We start from the raw sequence: 17,963 nt of genomic DNA, 5'->3' as shown, positions 1-17,963 counted from the left end.
TCTCCTGCCTCAGCCTCCCGAGTAGCTGGGACTACAGGCGCCCACCACCTCGCCCGGCTAGTTTTTTGTATTTTTTTAGTAGAGACGGGGTTTCACCATGTTAGCCAGGATGGTCTCGATCTCCTGACCTTGTGATCCGCCCGTCTTGGCCTCCCAAAGTGCTGGGATTACAGGCTTGAGCCACCACGCCCGGCCTCTGTTCTCTTAATTACATTTTTTTTATTTGTTTTTGTTTTTTTTAGAGAGAGGTCTCACTGTGTTTTCTAGGCTGGCCTCAAACTCCTGACTCAAGTAGTCCTCCCTTCTTGGCCTCCCAAATTGGTGGGATTATAGGCATGAGCCACTGCACCTGCTCTGTCACCAGGCAGGAATGTGGTGATGAGATCATACCTCACTGTAACCTCAAACTCCTAAGTTTAAGTGATCCCCTCACCTCAGCCTCTTGAGTAGCTTCGGAGGCACATGCCACCACAGCCAGCTAATTTTTTTTTTTAATTTTTTGTAGAGAAGAGGTCTTGCTATGTTGCCCAAGCTCGTCTCAAACTTCTGGCCTAAAGCTGTCCTCTTGCTTTGGCCTCCTGAGTTGCTGCGATTACAGGCATGAGCCACCACACCTGGCCTACATTTCTTTTCTTTTTTTTTTTTTTTCGAGACAGCATCTTGCTCTGTTGCCCAGGCTGGAGTGCGGAGGCACAGTGTTGGCTCACCACAATCCCCTCCGTTCAGACTCAAGCAATTCTCCCACTTCAGCCTCCCAAGTAGCTGGGACTACAGGCAGGCACCACCATGCTCAGCTTATTTTTTAACTTTTTGTAGAGACAAGGTCTCACTATATTGCTCATGCTGGTCTTGAACTCCTGAGCTCAAATGATCCTCCCACCTCAACCTCCCAAAGTGCTGCGATTACAGGTGTGAGCCACCATGCCTCAGCCTACATTTTTTTTTTTTTTTTTCTTTTTGAGATGGAGTTTCACTCTTGTTGCCCAGGCTAGAGTGCAATGGCACAGTCATGGTTCACTGCAACCTCTGCTTCCTGGGGTCAAGCAATTCTCCTGCTTCAGCCTCCCAAGTAGCTGGGATTACAGGTGCCCGCCACCATGCCCGGCTAATTTTTCGTATTTTTAGTAGAGACAGGGTTTCACCACGTTGGCCAGGCTGGTCTCGAACTTCTGACCTCAGGTTCTCCACCCGCCTCAGCCTCCCAAAGTGCTGGGATTACAGGCGTGAGGCACGGCGCCTGGCCTTGGCCTACTTTTTTTTTTTTTTTTTTTTTTTTTTTGAGATGGAGTCTTGCTCTGTCGCCCAGGCTGGAGTGCAGTGGCCGGATCTCAGCTCACTGCAAGCTCCGCCTCCTGGGTTCACGCCATTCTCCTGCCTCAGCCTGCCAAGTAGCTGGGACTACAGGCACCTGCTACCTTGCCCAGCTAGTTTTTTGTATTTTTTAGTAGAGACGGGGTTTTACCATGTTAGCCAGGATGGTCTCGATCTCCTGACCTCGTGATCCGCCCGTCTCGGCCTCCCAAAGTGCTGGGATTACAGGCTAGAGCCACCACGCCCGGGCTCGGCCTACATTCTTGATAAGCCAAATTATTCATTACTTTTCAGCCAAGCAAGGCTTTTTTTTTTTTTTTTTTTTTTTTGAGACGGAGTCTCGCTCTGTCGCCCGGGCTGGAGTGCAGTGGCCGGATCTCAGCTCACTGCAAGCTCCGCCTCCCGGGTTCTCGCCATTCTCCTGCCTCAGCCTCCCGAGTAGCTGGGACTACAGGCGCCCGCCACCTCGCCCGGCTAGTTTTTTGTATTTTTTAGTAGAGACGGGGTTTCACCGTGTTTGCCAGGATGGTCTCAATCTCCTGACCTCGTGATCCGCCCGTCTCGGCCTCCCAAAGTGCTGGGATTACAGGCTTGAGCCACCGCGCCCGGCCGAAGGCTTTTTTTTTTTTTTGACAAAGAGTCAAAAAAAAAAGGTTGGACTGCAGTGGCATGATCTCAGCTCCCAGCAAGCTCTGCCTCCCAGGTTCACGCCATTCTCCTGCCTCAGCCTCCTGAGTAGCTGGGACTACAGGCACCCGCCACCACGCCCAGCTAATTTTTTTGTATTTTTTAGTAGAGACGGGGTTTCACCGTGTTTGCCAGGATGGTCTCGATCTCCTGACCTCGTGATCCGCCCGTCTCGGCCTCCCAAAGTGCTGGGATTACAGGCTTGAGCCACCGCGCCCGGCCGAAGGCTTTTTTTTTTTTTTGACAAAGAGTCAAAAAAAAAAGGTTGGACTGCAGTGGCATGATCTCAGCTCCCAGCAAGCTCTGCCTCCCAGGTTCACGCCATTCTCCTGCCTCAGCCTCCTGAGTAGCTGGGACTACAGGCACCCGCCACCACGCCCAGCTAATTTTTTTGTATTTTTAGTAGAGACGGGGTTTCACCATGTCGGCCAGAATGGTCTTGATCTCCTGACCTCGTGATCCACCCATCTCGGCCTCCCAAAGTGCTGGGATTATAGGCATGAGCCATCGCACCCAGCCCAAGCAAGGCTATATTTTAACTTTTTATTATATTGCAATATAATACACATATGGAAAAGTACAATTTTTTTTTTTTTTTTTTTTTTCGAGACAGAGTCTCACTCTGTCACCCAGGCTGGAGTACAGTGATGCCATCTCCGCTCACTGCAACCTCCACCTCCCAAATTCAAATGATTCTCATGCCTCAACCTCCCAAGTAGCTGGGATTATAGGCACCCACCACCATGCCCAGCTAATTTTTTGTATTTTCAGTAGAGACGAGGTTTTACCATGTTGACCAGGCTGGTCTTGAACTCCTGGCCTTAAGCCATCTGCCCGCCTCGGCTTCCCAAAGTGCTGTGATTACAAGCATGACCCACTGTGCCCAGCCTAAAGTACAAATATCTTAAGTGTACAGCTTGGTGAATTTTTAAAAAGCTGAACACGCTTGTATAACCAGCATTATTTAGAAACATCACATTACCAGGACTACAGAGCCCCACTTGGTACCTCCAGTCACTTCCTTCCCCAAGAGTCACCACTTTTCTGACTTCTAGTAACACAGTTTTACCTTTGTACTTTATGTAAATAAGCCAAAGGTTTTTTTGTTTTGTTTTTGGGTTTTGTTTTGTTGGGTTTGGTTTTGGGTTTTGTCTTGCTGTGGGGGTTTCCTGTCTCTGAGGATGCCCATATTCTCTTCAGCCAGAAAACATGAACCAGTTTAGGTTTTGGGTACTCTACAGAAGTAAACCATTTATTCCTTCCTTCCACACTCTTCCCAGACCAATCATGAGTAGAGGTAGGTTTGTGGGTTTCCTGCTGTCTTACCACCACCAGTAATGGGTGTCATTCTTTTAATCAACAGGCTCCTGGGTGTCTTGCAAAGGGTGACTGTACCTCTGCTATCACAGTGGTTACTGTTCCGCGTGGCTTGGGTGATTTCTAGTTAAAACAGATGCTCTCGGCCAGGCTCTGTGGCTCACGCCTGTAATCCCAGCACTTTGGGAGGCCGAGGCGGGCGGATCACGAGGTCAGGAGATCAATAGCATCCTGGCTAACACAATGAAACCTGTCTCTACTAAAAATACAAAAAAATTAGCCAGTCATGATGGCAGACACCTGTGGTCTCAGCTACTCAGGAGGCTGAGGCAGGAGAATGGCATGAACCTGGGAGGCAGAGCTTGCAGTGAGCCGAGATCGCGCCACTGCACTCCAACCTGGGTGACAGAGCGAGACTCTATCTCAAAAAAAAAAAAAAAAAATACACATACTCTCCAACGGCGGACACGGTGGCTCATGCCTGTAATCCCAGCACTTTGGGAGGCCGAGGTGGGTGGATCATAAGGTCAGGAGTTTGAGACCAGCCAGGCCAACATAGTGAAACCCCATCTTTACTAAAAATGCAAACATTAGGGCCAGGCGCGGTGGCTCATGCCTGTAATCCCAGCACTTTGGGGGGCCAAGATGGGCGGATCATGAGGTCAGGAGTTAGAGACCAGCCTGGCCAACATGGTGGAACCCCATCTCTATTAAAAATACAAAAATTAGCTGGGTGTGGTGACATGTACCTGTAGTCCCAGCTACTCAGGAGGCTGAGGCAGGAGAACCTCTTGAACCCGGGAGGCAGAGGTTGCAGTGAGCCAAGATCTTGCCACTGCACTCCAGCCTGGGCAACAGAGAGAGACTCCAGTCTAGGTGACACAGCAAGACTCCATCTCAAAAGAAAAAAAATTACAAAAATTAGCCGGGTATGGTGGCACGTGCCTCTAGTCCCAGCTACTCAGGAGGCTGAGGCAGGAGAATCTCTTGAACCTGGGAGGCAGAGGTTATAGTGAGCTGAGATCGCACCACTGCACTCTAGCCTGGGCAACAGAGCAAGACTCCATCTCAAAACAAACAAACAAACAAACAAAACAGATGCTCTCCAAAGTTTCTTCCAGCCCTGAGATTCTGACGCTGAAGAGGGTGGATTGGGAAACCATGAGAAAATAGGCTTGATCCAAAGCCAAAGTTTGATTTTGGTTTTCCCCATGAAACCCCTTCACCATCTCTCCACTACAGCAGAGATACTACTGCAGCAGTCTCCTAACTGACCCCCATATTCCAGGTGTGCTGCCTTCCAATTCATCCTCACACAGCCAGCCAGAAAAATCTGTCCAAAATGGAAATCTGCCTACTTCTTACTCCCCTGCTTCCAGTTTTTTCTGATGTTCCATTGCCTGGAAGAGAAAGTGCCAGCCCTTTAGGAGCAATACACACCCTGGGGTACCTGTCTCCTGCCCACCTCTTTTTTTTTTTCCCCTAGAGACATGGTCTCACTGTGTCACCCAGGCTGGAGTGCAGCGGTCATCATAGCACACTGCAGCCTTGGCTCCTGGTGATTGCTGCAATCACTGGGTGGTAATCAAGCAATCATCCTGCCTTAGCCTCCCAAGTAGCTGGGACTACAAGTGTCCACCACTATGCCCAGTTAATTTGAAAAAAAATTTTTAGAGACAGGGTCACACTATGTTGTCTAGGCTGGTCTTAAACTCTTGACCTCAAGAGATCCTCCTGCCTCAGCCTCCCAAGTAGCTAGGATAACAAGCACAAGTCACCACACTCGGCTCCCTGGCTTCCTCCTTAGTTTACTTCCCATACACCTGCCTCTTTAGTGTCCAGCAATACCTAACTGCCTACTTGTAATTACCTAGCAACCACACTGCGTCCTGCCTGTACCCTTGCTTATGCTACTTCTCCCTGGAATGCCTCCCCCATCTGCCCTTCACTTGGCCAATTGCTGCTAATCCTGTGAGATTCTACTCAGGAGTCGCTTCCAGGAAGGCTTTACTGTCTGTCCTTGCATCACCCTCAGTCAGGGTGGGAGATTCTTCCTCTGTGCCCCCATAGCATCCTCTGTTTACCCCACACTGTGGTAATAATGTGTCTCTCCTACAATCCGGGAGTATTTCAAGGGACAAAGCTCAAAGCTCATTTATCTCCTTATTTTAAACAGTTGGCACAAGACCTGGCATATACTGTATTTTCATTCAACTTTTGTCACACTACACTGAACTGTCGCTGAGTTGCAGTTGGTAATATCAAGGAAGGAATAAACTAATGAATTATAAGATAAGAGAATTGAGTTTGGCTTGTGAGAATGTCTGGGCTTTGGAATCCACCTTGTGTGGACAATGGAATTTTCTCAGTGGCATTGTTCCTAGGCCAACACTTATCCCTGTTGTGTTTGCCTCTTCCTCTAGGCAATGGTGAGCTGAGCAATAAAGAATTTGTTTCCATCATGAAGCAACGGCTGATGAGAGGCCTGGAAAAGCCTAAAGACATGGGTTTCACTCGCCTCATGCAGGCCATGTGGAAATGTGCACAGGAAACTGCTTGGGACTTCGCTTTACCCAAACAGTAACCCCACACTGCAAGAGGGGACCTCTCCACCCCCAGTACCCTGGATCCCCTTCGCAGAGTCTTGGCAGAGCCCTTTGTGCTGCTACTTCTGGAAGTAGTGACCCTTCCTCCCGGGGATGACCTCAGGACTCTGTCGGTCTCCCCTCTTTACCCTTCCCCGTCCCCGTGTTCTGCTGGGCTCTGATTCTGCCCAATGATTATCCCCATAGGTTCTCAAAAACATGAACAAGTCTGAAAAGCTCAGACATTTGGCAGCCTAAATAGCACTACCCATTCAAGCACCCGGTGGATAAAGAACGCAGGGAACCATCCACACACCTGCCAACCCTGGGAAGCATCCAGTTCGCAGATCGTTTTTGCTATGGATTTATATTAACGAGAACATTCCTTGCTTTCCCTCCTGCTGGTATTTTAAAGCCACAAGTAAGGAAGATATCTGGCAGGCAGAAAGAAGTCTGTGATGATCAATGAGGATGAGGGTGACCTAGGCACCCTACGCTAGCAGGAGAAGCCTGCGCCCCAGGAAGGATCTGTGTTAGTCCCTGGGGTGGCTCCGAGGTCTGCTCTAGGAAGGCAGCATGCTCAGTGGGAACACAGCAAGATTCAGAATTTAAAGTAGTTGCTTCATGGCTCTCTGCACTCCCTTTTCTTCCTCACAGCCTCCCTAAGATGACTCCAGTGTGACTCTGTGCACTTAGTGAGCAATAGTGATTGAGCTCATGTTCCCTGCAAGTGCCGCTTCCCCTCCAGGATGGGCCTCTAAAGCTGAGGCCTGGCTGGGAGCCTGTTTGCCCTCTGTCTTAAACAAACACTTGTAAAATACCACTTTAATTATAACCGTTTGCAATAAGCATCCCCAAAGTTCCCTGTCTCCTTTATTTTAGGGTCCTCTAGGCCCTTTTCATTTTATGTCTCCACTGGGTTTAAGATTTTGCTGGAAGCAGACCTGTTTTCTTTCTACCAGAGTCTGGTTCTTTCTGATGAAGAGCAACTTTAGGCACAGACAAAAAGTGAGGGCTTTTGGAGGTTAATGGTTAGCATTTCATTCTAACTGGGCCAAGCTGCACAGTACTTGCTTATTCATGCCCCACAGTAAGGAACTAAGATGGGGAGTATGTGAGGAATCATCTAGTATGGTGGACCTAAGTTTTGTGGGGTTTTTTGTTTTTGCTTTTGTTTTGAGACAGGGTCTCGTTCTGCAACCCAAGCTGGAATGCAGTGGCACAATCCCAGCTCACCATAACCTCCGCCTCCCAGGCTCAAGCCATCCTCCCACCTAGGCCTCCTGAGTAGCTAGGAGTATAGGTGCACGCCACCACAACTGGCTAATTTTTGTATTTTTTATAGAGACAGAATTTCGCCACGTTGCCCTAAGCCTTTCACCATGAGGACCTAAGTTTTAAGAACCATAACAACCAGCCGGGCGCAGTGGCTCACACCTGTAATCCCAGCACTTTGGGAGGCTGAGGCTGGCAGATCATGAAGTCAGGAGTTCGAGACCAGCCTGACCAACATGGTGAAACCCTGTCTCTACTGAAAATACAAAAATTAGCCGGGCACGGTGGCAGGTGCCTGTAGTCCCAGCTACTCAGGAGGCGGAGGCAGGAGGATCACTTGGACCTGGGAGGCAGGAGGTTGCAGTGAGCCGAGATCACGCCGTTGCACTCCAGTCTGGGTGACAGAGCAAGACTCTGTCTCAAAAAAAAAAAAAAAAAAAGAACCGTAACAACCAGTGTGGTGGACCCAGTTTTGCCACTAACTCTGTGTGCTCTTGAGCAAGCCATTTCCCACCTGTTTCCGCATCTGTAAAATGACAGCTAGGGATGGGCTAAAGAGCCCTAAGGTTTCGTCTAGGTCCCAGAGCCTCTGCTTCAGCTCTCCTCCAGAATGCCTGCAGTCCCCAGAACCTCCAGGTAGTGCTTCCTGGCATGTCTCGTTGGCATGGCCAACATCATAGAACCACCACACTGAAAACTCAGCACTTCTGTGAGGTGGCTGCTCTGAATGTGTTAGTAGGGAGTGCTTGTCAGCCAGAGAAGAACAGAGGCCTGGCTCTGCACCTGTGGCTCCACTGAGAAGGTACTAACCCTAGAATTTACACAGCAGTTTAAGAACCTCCTTTTTTTTTTTTTTTTTTTCTTTTTTGAGACAGAGTCTTGCTCACTCTGTTATCAAGACCAGAGTGCAGTGGCATGATCTCAGCTCACTCACTGCAACCTCTGCCTCCTAAATTCAAGTGATTCTCCTGCCACAGCCTCCTGAGTAGCTAGGATTACAGTTGTGCGCCACCACACCCAGCTAACTTTTGTATTTTTAGGAGAGATGGGGTTTCACCATGTTGGCCAAGCTGGTCTCAAACTTCTGACCTCAAGTGTTCCACCCACCTTGGACTCCCAAAGTGCTGGGATTGCAGGTGTGAGCCACCACGCCAGGCCACAACCTCACTTTTAACATCCTTTCTGGGATATTAGATTATCTCTCAAAGGAGCTGGCCACTCTCCTACCTCATCTGTCTGTCACCTTTCCCCTCTTGGGGTGTCCCTCGTATCAAAGCAAAGGCTTTGCTCTGCGCATTGCACCAGGCCTAGGGCATAAGCAAAACGTGAGCTTTTCTTAAAGTTGTCCCAGAATCCTAAAATCACTCTTTCCTTTGACCCTCCTCTTTCTTCAGCCTGAAAGAGGAGTCTCATTCCCAGTCTTTGTGGGACATTCATTTCCCTACAAGAGATCTACTGATTGGCCTGGGTTCACTAATGCTGAAAGCAGGAGCATGGCAGGAGAGGGTCAGGATCTCACGTGCAACATCTTGAAACCGAGGGTCAAGGGTACATATCACAGGTACATGGAATTCCAAATGAACTCCACCGGCTCCTAGGAGTGCCTGAGGAAGCAGAGGGCGGTCCAGGTGCTCAAGAAGACGTGACAGCCGCACTTTGGCACAATAGGTTAAATGTGCAGGTGAGAGGTACAAGCTAAGTCACCCAGAAGAGACCAAGGTCCCCCAAGGAAAAAGTCAAGGTGACATGTGAGCAGCCGGAGAGGATTTTAGTAGGCAGAGTTTTTGATGAGCTGGGGAACATATGGGAGCACACAGGGTTGATTTCTGCTTTGCTTTTTATTCAAATTGTTTCTTTTTTTTTTTTTTTTTTTTTTTTTTGTGACGGAGTCTCGCTCTGTCGCCCAGGCTGGAGTGCAGTGGCCGGATCTCAGCTCACTGCAAGCTCCGCTTCCTGGGTTTACGCCATTCTCCTGCCTCAGCCTCCCAAGTAGCTGGGACTACAGGCACCTGCCACCTCGCCCGGCTAGTTTTTTGTATATTTTAGTAGAGACGGGGTTTCACCGTGTTAGCCAGGATGGTCTCGATCTCCTGACCTCGTGATCCGCCCGTCTCGGCCTCCCAAAGTGCTGGGATTACAGGCTTGAGCCACCGCGCCCGGCCTCAAATTGTTTCTTCTAGATAGAATAAGCCTCCCCTCATCCAAGACTCAGCTAATCCAGCATGGTGGCTCACATCCGTAATCCCAGCACTATAGGAGGCCAAGGTGGGAGGATCGCTTGAGCCCAGGAGTTTGAGCCCAGGAGTTCGAGGCGACACAGCAAAACCCCACCTCTACAAAAAATTACAAAAATTAGCCGGGTGTGGTGGCACACACCTATAATCCCAGCTAATCTGGAAGCTGAAGTGGGAGGATCACTTGAGCCTGGAGGCAGAAGTTGCAGTGAGCCGAAATCACACGACTGCACTCCAGCGTGGGCAACAGAGTGAGACCCTGTCTCAAAAACAGAATGTGCATACATGATCTTTAAGTGCCCCACCTAGTTTTAGTTTCGGCTAGAGCATATGCTCTTTAACCCTGTTGGACTCTAAGGCAAAGGAGAGGTCCAGGCAATGACTGCACCCAGGCAAGGAAGCAGGCACCGCAGCATGGGAGCCAGGAGGCAGGCCCCTTGGCAAGGGCATCCAACTGCAAGCCTTAGCACAGCCCAAGCAGGGTTATGTGCACTCGCAAGGAACACAACAGGAAGGAGGAGGAGACAGAGTCTGGTTTAGCTTTCAGGCTTCAAGTGCCACCTGCTGGCAAGAAGGCTCAGTGCAGGGACTCATTGGTCTAGAGTCAGGCAAGGCGAGGCTGTTCGAATCTAGCCTAGACCCAGCCCTACTCCAGAGAATAGGCCTCTCCAGGGACCTGAGTCGCATGGAGTAGGGTGAAATGAACAGCCACAGACAGATCATAACCATAAAGAGTGACACTATTGGGAGGCCGAGGCAGGCGAATCACAAGGTCAGGAGATCGAGACCGTCCTGGCTAGCACGGGCTCTACTAAACTCTACTAAAAATACAATAAAAATTTGCTGGGCGTGGTGGCATGTGCCTGTAATCCCAACTACTCGGGAGGCTGAAGCAGGAGAATCGCTTGAACCCAGGAGGCGGAAGTTGCAGTGAACCAAGATTGCGCCATCGCACTCCAGCCTGGCGATAGAGCAAGACTCCATCTTAAAAAAAAAAGAGTGACACTAGGGATCTGAATGTAATTGTGCAGAGGAAAAAAGCTATTTATGCCCATGTATTGTTTGTTCTCTGTGTCCTAAGGATGGGAATTCTTCCTAGGAATTAAGAAGGTATAATTCCCTCTCTTCTTCATTCTGCAACTCTACTGATCACCTACCACGGACCCAAGCACTAAGCAAGATTTTCGAGGAGTTTGCATTCTAGTGAGAAAAACAGAAAAGCAGCCATAAAGTTAAGTACAGGCTGCTAGAAGAGCACTTAGAAGAGCAGGAGCCAGGTACAGTGGCTCACACCTGTAACTCCAGCACTTTGGAAGGCCACGGCGGGCAGATCACCTGAGGTCAGAAGTTCAAGACCAGCCTGGGCAACACAGTGAGACCCCCGTCTCTAAAAAAAAAAAAAAAAAAAAATTAGCCAGGCATGGTGCCTGTAGTCCCAGCTACTTAGGAGGCTAAGGCAGGAAGATTGCTTGAGCCAAGGAGGTTGAGGCTGCAGTGAGCCAAGATTATACCACTGCACACCAGCCAGGGTGACAGAGCAAGACCCTGTCTCAAAGGCCATCTAATGCAGACTTGGGAGTTCAAGGCAGGCTTGCAGAGGAAGTGGCTTGGTTTGTTTATTTAAAAAAGCACTGAGACGTAGGAGTTACAAAGTGGGCCAGGGGAATATCCAGACAGAGGCCAGTGTACAAAGATCCAGAGGCCAGAAAAGCATGTTTCATTCTGGGAAACAGAGAGTATTCAGTATACATTGAGAAGTGATTTTGTGACCCAAGAATTAATTAAGATGGTGGTCATCGACAAAAACACATTAAAAATCCAGTTGGGCATACACATATATAAATAACAAAAAATAATAATGGAAATTTTAAAAATACTTAAAACTGGCTGGGCACTGTGGCTCACACCTGTAATCTCAGCACTTTGGGAGGCCGAAGCAAACAGATCACCTGAGGTCAGGAGTTTGAGACCAGCCAGGCCAACATGGTGAAACCCCATCTCTACTAAAATTATAAAAATTAGCTGGGTGTGGTGGTGTACACCTGTAATCCCAGCTACTCAGGTAGCTGAGGCACAAGAATCGCTTGAACCCAGGAGGTGGGATTTGCAGTGAGCCATGATCGCACCACTGCACACAAGCCAGGGCGACAGAGTGAGACTCTGTCTCAAAAAAAAAAAAAAGCTTAGAACTAAATATGATAAAATACAACGTTTTAAAACTTGTAGGACACAACTAAGGGAAACTTAAAAACTTTTTAACAAACTTCCACACTTATTTACAGAAAATAGCTGACAATAAGCTAAGCATCTACTTTGAGAAGTTGGAAAAAGAATGGAACAAATCACCTGAGGTCAGGCGTTCGAGACCAGCCTGACCAAAATAGTGAAACCCCATCTCTACTAAAACTACAAAAATTAGCCAGTCGTAGTGGCTCATGCACCTGTAGTCCCAGCTACTCAGGAGGCTGAGGCAGGAGAATCACTTGAACTCAGGAGGTGGAGGTTGCAGTGAGCCAAGATCACGCCACTGCACTCCAGCCTGAGTGACAGATACTGCATCAGTTTAAAAAGTAATACAGCAGGGCGCGGTGGCTCACACCTGTAATCCCAGCACTTTGGGAGGCTGAGGTGGGCAGATCACAAGGTCAAGAGATTGAGACCATCCTGGCCAACATGGTGAAACCCTGTCTCTACTAAAAATATAAAAATTAGCCAGACGTGGTGGTGTGTGCCTGTAGTCCCAGCTACTCAGGAGGCTGAGGCAGGAAAATTGCTTGAACCCAGGAGGCAGAGGTTGCAGTGAGCCAAGATTGTGCCACTGCACTCCAGCCTGGCGATAGAGTGAGACTCCATCTCAAAAAAAAAAAAAAAAAAAAGGAATAATACTATGAACTTTATACCAATAAATTTGAAATGGATTATTTCCTAGAAAATATAATTTACCAGGCCGGGCCCAGTGGCTCACGCCTGTAATCCCAGCACTTTGGCAGGCCGAGGCGGGTGGATCACGAGGTCAGGAGATCAAGACCGTCCTGGCTAACATGGTGAAACCCCGTCTCTACTAAAAATACAAAAAATTAGCCAGGCATGGTGGCCGGCGCCTGTAGTCCCAGCTACTCGGGAGGCTGAGGCGGGAGAATGGCGTGAACCCGGGAGGCGGAGCTTGCAATGAGCCGAGATTGCGCCACTGCACTCCAGCCTAGGCAGCAGAGCGAGACTCCTTCTCAAAGAAAAAAAAATATATATATATATATATATATGTCTCTATATATGTCTATATGTCTATATATATGTCTCTATATATGTGTCTATATATATGTCTCTATATATATGTCTATATATATATGTCTCTCTCTCTATATATGTCTATATGTCTATATATATAAATTTACCCGAAAAACGCAAGGAAACAAAATCTAAACAGACTATAATAAATTGAATCAGTAGTTAGAAATCTACTTAACAACAAAAAGTACCAAATCCAGGTGGCTTTATATGAGGGAGGAAACAAAAACAAAAACTGAATCAGATTCTGTAGGGCCCTGTAATCCCCAATGAGGAGTTTGGACTTTTATCTTAATGATAATTAGAAGCCACCGAAGGGCTTTAAGCAGGAAAATGACATAATGAGCTTTGATTTTTTTTTTTTTTTTTGGGGGGTGGGGATGGAGTCTTGCTCTGTCGCCCAGGCTGGAGTGTAGAGGCGCCATCTCGGCTCACTGCAAGCTCCGCTTCCCGGGTTCACGCCATTCTCCTGCCTCAGCAGGGGTAGCTGGGACTACAGGCGCCCGCCACCATGCCTGGCTAATTTTTTTGTATTTTTTTGTAGAGACAGGGTTTCACCGTGTTAGCCAGGATGGTCTAAATCTCCTGACCTCGTGATCCGCCCACCTCGGCCTCCCAAAGTGCTGGGATTACAGACTGAGCTTTGATTTTTAAAATGATGGCTTTGCCTGCATCCAGGTTGGAATGTGATCCAGGCTGGAGATTTATAGATCAGTTTTAAAATGCTGAAACTGGCTAGGTTTGGTGGCTCACGTCTGTAATCCCAGCACTTTGGGAGGCCAAGGCAGGTGGATCACCTGAGGTCAGGAGTTCAAAACCAGACTGCCAACATGGCAAAACCCCGTCTCTACTAAAAATACAAAACTTAGCCAGGCATGGTGGCAGGCGCCTGTAATCCCAGCTACTTGGGAGGCTGAGACAGAAGAATCGCTTGAACTCGGAAGACAGAGGTTGCAGTAAGCTGAGATCGTGTCACTGCACTCCAGCCTGGGTAATGGAGAAAGACTCCATCTCAAAAATAAAATATTAAAATGCTGAAAGCCTTGATTAGGGGAGTGCCTGCAGAGCTGGAGGAAAGGATTTAGGAGTTGTTTAGGTCTGAGTGATTTGGGCTGAGGGGTGGGCATGAGGGTAATAAATTGGAGGATGATGAAGGGAGAATGAATAATTTAGGATGAAACCTGGGTTTCTGTTTGGGTAACTACATGTATGGTGGTGCTCTTCAGTGGACTGGGAAATTGGGAGGAGAGCCAAGTTTCAGTAGAAGATGATGAGGCCATTTTTGGCTTGTTGTGGTGCCAAGAGACATCCAGTGGAATTATCTGGTAGGCAGACAGGAGGGTCTGGGCCCAGGAAAGAGGTCTGGGGGGAGATATGGTTTGGGAATCTCCTATAAAACCTGGGTTTTGGCCGGGCACGGTGGCTCACACTTGTAATCCCAGCACTTTGAGAGGCCAAGGTAGGTGGACCACCTGAGATCAGGAGTTCGAGGCCAGCCTGACCAACATAGTGAAACCCTGTCTGTACTAAAAATACAAAAATTAGCTTGGGTGGTTTCGGGTGCCTGTAGTCCCAGCTACTCAGGAGGCTGAGACAGGAGAATCGCTTGAACCCGGGAGGCAGAGGTTGCAGTGAGCTGACATTGCACCACTGCACTCCAGCCTGGGTGACACAGCGAGACTCCATCCCAAAAAGAAACCCCAAAACCTGGGTTCCTGCAATTTCAAGGTCAACTGACCATGAATACATGAAATCTCCAGATCATTTTCCCAACTGAAAATATTAATACCAGCTCCATCTCTTCCCCTAAGGGAAACTGGAAGTAGAAATCATCAAAGTGCAAGGACTTTAACCAAAAAGCCTGTACTTGGGGGGATATCCAGGAGACAGACCAGGTTCGGTACAGAGGGCTGTGGTTGGCCTGTGCCCTTATCACTCCAGTGTCCAGCCTCTGGCTCTCCCTAGGTATAGAAGTCTTCTTCTCCTGGGAGGAGGAGAGAGCAAGGGGCTAAAGTGGGGGTCCAGAGGTGCTGTGGGGGAATATTCACGTGTTCGTTCAACAAATAATTTATTGAAGCTCAAAGTGAAAATCCAGTTACCTATCAGTTATTCACAGTCTTGCATAAATTCTTTTCATCATCTTCAATGTGAGGCTCAGCTTGGTTGGTTGTTTACAGTTTTTAAACAGGTAAACATCCACATAGTTCCAGAATCAAATGCTGGGAATCCACTGGTATTTGATTCCAGAATCATCCACAGCGTGCAGAGGCTCATGTCTGCAATCCCAGCACTTCGGGAGATCAAGGAAGGAGGATCGCTTCAGCTCATGAGTTCAAGACCACCCTGGGCAACATGACAAAAACCCCATCTCTACTAAAAATACGAAAAAATAACTGGGCGTGGTAGCCTGTGCCTGTGATCCCAGCTACTTGGGAGGCTGAGGTGGGAGGATCGCTGGAACCTGGTGAGGTTGAGGCTTTAGTGAGCCTTGATTGTGCTACTGCACTCCAGCCTGGACAACAGAGTGAGACCTGTCTCAAAAAAAAGGTGTCTACATTGAGGTCTCATTCTCAGCCATCCCCACAGCTGCATGGTATTCCATTATATACCACAGCTTAGTCAAGAGGGTAGTTTATTGAGGGAGAGATTTTGGAACCTGGAGTTTTTTTTTTTGAAAAAGAGGCCTTGCGGGGTCACATTTGGAGGTAGAAGGAGACACTGGGCAGCCAGTGAGTAAAAGAGCAAAGGCCATGAAATGGGGCATATTCCACTGACTTGGCCATTCTTCCTGAAGCCTTAGGAAGGAATCTAGCCCCCTGACTTGCTCAGGGAAGCTGTGGATAAAATATGTGAGGAGAGAAAAACCTGCCTCTGGGATTCACTTACTCTATTTATTTAACAAATATGTATGAGCCTCTATTAGGTATCAGGTCCTGTGCTCAGACCATGGGCAACACGGGGGCAAGATCTCCATCTTGCTTTAGCTGGAGACAGAATGTAAATAAACCCACAAGCAAAGGCAGTAAAAGTGGGAGTCCATGGAGGGTCTGGGCTTAATAAGTGCTATGGGAATTCAAAGCAGGGGGAGTTCCTGGAGAAGCCCCTTTCTCAGCCTCAGACCCTGGCTCAGATGCCATCTCCCACAGGAGACCTTCCCAGTGCTACACACGTAACTGACAACTCTGTCTTCTGAGCCGCTGGAGTTTACACAGTCCCACTGTCCTTACCACAGTACCCTGTCATTCTTTTCAATCTGTCTCCCTTACTAGACTGTGACTTTTCAATCTGACTCCCTTACTAGACTCCCTGATGGCAGGTTCTGTCCTTATTCATGGTGCATCTCTGAATCCCTAAATCTCTGCACAGTACCTGGCTTTCAGTATAGACATATGACTATTAAATTCTCTCTCACACAGAGGAGACAGGGTTTAAGCTGAGCCCTGAGAATAAATTAGATTTGGACAGATGGGAAAGAATTAAAGCAAACAGGCATATAGATAGGAATGAGGTGAGACATTCGCTCAGTAAAGATGGGGAAGGTACAATGGGAAATAAAAACTTGTTTAAGGCAGATTGTGAATTCTTAGTATCCCCAGAAGAGAGAAATCTAGAGGCTGGTAATCACCCAATACAAAGGTGGTTTCAGGTCTAGGAGCAAAATGAGGAGATGCTGAGATTCACTGGTAGATTCCTTTTTTCAGTGATTTCTGGATATCTGTGAAGGTGGCAATGAAAGGTTTTGGTTTGATTTTTTGAGTTTTTTTCTTTTTTCTTTTTTTTTTTTGGAAACTGTCTCCTCCCTCTGTTGCTTAGGCTGGAATGCAGTGGTGCGACCTCGGCTCAAAGCAACCTCCACCTCCCAGGTTCAAGTAATTCTCGTGCCTCAGTCTCCCAAGTAGCTGGGATTACAGGCGCCTGCCACCACACCCAGCTAATTTTTGTATTTTTAGTAGAGACAGTGTTTCACCATGTTGGCCAGGCTGGTCTCGAACTCCTGATCTCAAGTGATTTGCCCACCTTTGCCTCCCAAAGTGCAAAGATTACAGGCATGAGCCATGGCGCCCCGCCTTTGTCTCTCCTTTTAAGCTTCATCCACCCATAGATACCATGATTCCAGCTAGTTAGAATGGATGTTTCCAGTTTTTTCCCTTAGATCAAAATCATGACATCTTGATTTCAAAGATCAGCAAGGAAAGAGTGTAATTTCAAGTCATCCCTAGCATACCAGCTCCAAGACCAGGGATTATAATGTTTGACATGAACTGAGTGGGGGTGTGTCTCTCTTTCCTGGCCTTTGGACTGAGAGGGACCGACAAAAAGTCAAATTAGCCTCAGGACCAAAAACAAGACACCCAGCATGACTTAGATTTGTAAGGCAGGCATGGGCTCCTTAGACCAGCCTTCAAGGTCAGTTCATAATCCCTTCTGAAACAGTTTAGGGAGGCCCTGTGTGGTGGCTCACGCCTATAATCCCAGGACTTTGGGAGGCTGAGGTGGGCGTATCACTGGAAGTTAGGAGTTCGGGGGTTTCACCATGGCCAACATGGTGAAACCCCCACTTTTTGCATTTTGTTTATCTCTACTTTTTGTATTTTGTGAAAATACAAAAATTAGCCAGGCATGGAGATGCACACCTGTAATCCAAGCTACTTAGGAGGCTGAGGCATGAGAATCGCTTGAACCTGGGAGGCAGAGGTTGCAGTGAGCTGAGATCGTGCCACTGCACTTCAACCTGGGCAACAGAGTGAGATTCCATCTTAAAAAAAAAAGGAAACAGCAGGCCACGGTGGCTTATGCTTGTAATCCCAGCACTTTGGGAGGCTGAGGCAGGTGGATCACCTGAGGTCAGGAGTTCCAGACCAGCCTGACCAACAAGGTGAAACGCCATCTCTACTAAAAATACAAAAATTAGCCGGGCGTGTTGGCACGCGCCTGTAGTCCCAGCTACTCAGGAGGCTGAGACAGGAGAATTGCTTGAACCTGGGAGGCGGAGGTTGCAGTGAGCCAAGATTGCGCCACTGCACTCCAGCCTGGGCGATGGAGCAAGACTTTGTCTCAAAAAAAGAAAAAAACAGCTTAGGGACCAAGCTGAGCAGCAGAGGGGGGCAAGGAGAAGAATGCAAAAATAAGGCATAGGCCAGGCGCGGTGGCTCAAGCCTGTAATCCCAGCACTTTGGGAGGCCGAGGTGGGTGGATCACAAGGTTAGGAGATCGAGACCATCCTGGCTAACACGGTGAAACCCTGTCTCTACTAAAAATATAAAAAAAA

General features: G+C 48.2%; 1 protein-coding gene across 5 annotated transcripts in view; it reads left to right on the top strand.

Moving 5' to 3' along the window:
* MICU1 (mitochondrial calcium uptake 1) overlaps positions 1–6,763 on the top strand; it is a 265,955-nt gene extending 259,192 nt beyond the window's left edge. For all 5 annotated transcript variants that reach the window (XM_033209906.1, XM_033209905.1, XM_033209904.1 and 2 more), the window contains one exon: positions 5,739–6,763. In XM_033209906.1, the coding sequence (XP_033065797.1) occupies positions 5,739–5,899 (161 nt within the window). In that variant the 3' untranslated portion in view covers positions 5,900–6,763. The remainder of the gene's footprint in view (positions 1–5,738) is intronic.
* The last annotated feature ends 11,200 nt before the right edge of the window (positions 6,764–17,963 follow it).

Source organism: Trachypithecus francoisi, unplaced genomic scaffold (assembly GCF_009764315.1).
Source record: "Trachypithecus francoisi isolate TF-2019V2 unplaced genomic scaffold, Tfra_2.0 Lachesis_group9, whole genome shotgun sequence".
Taxonomy (NCBI): domain Eukaryota; kingdom Metazoa; phylum Chordata; class Mammalia; order Primates; family Cercopithecidae; genus Trachypithecus; species Trachypithecus francoisi.
This window is presented reverse-complemented; position numbering and strand designations above follow the sequence as displayed.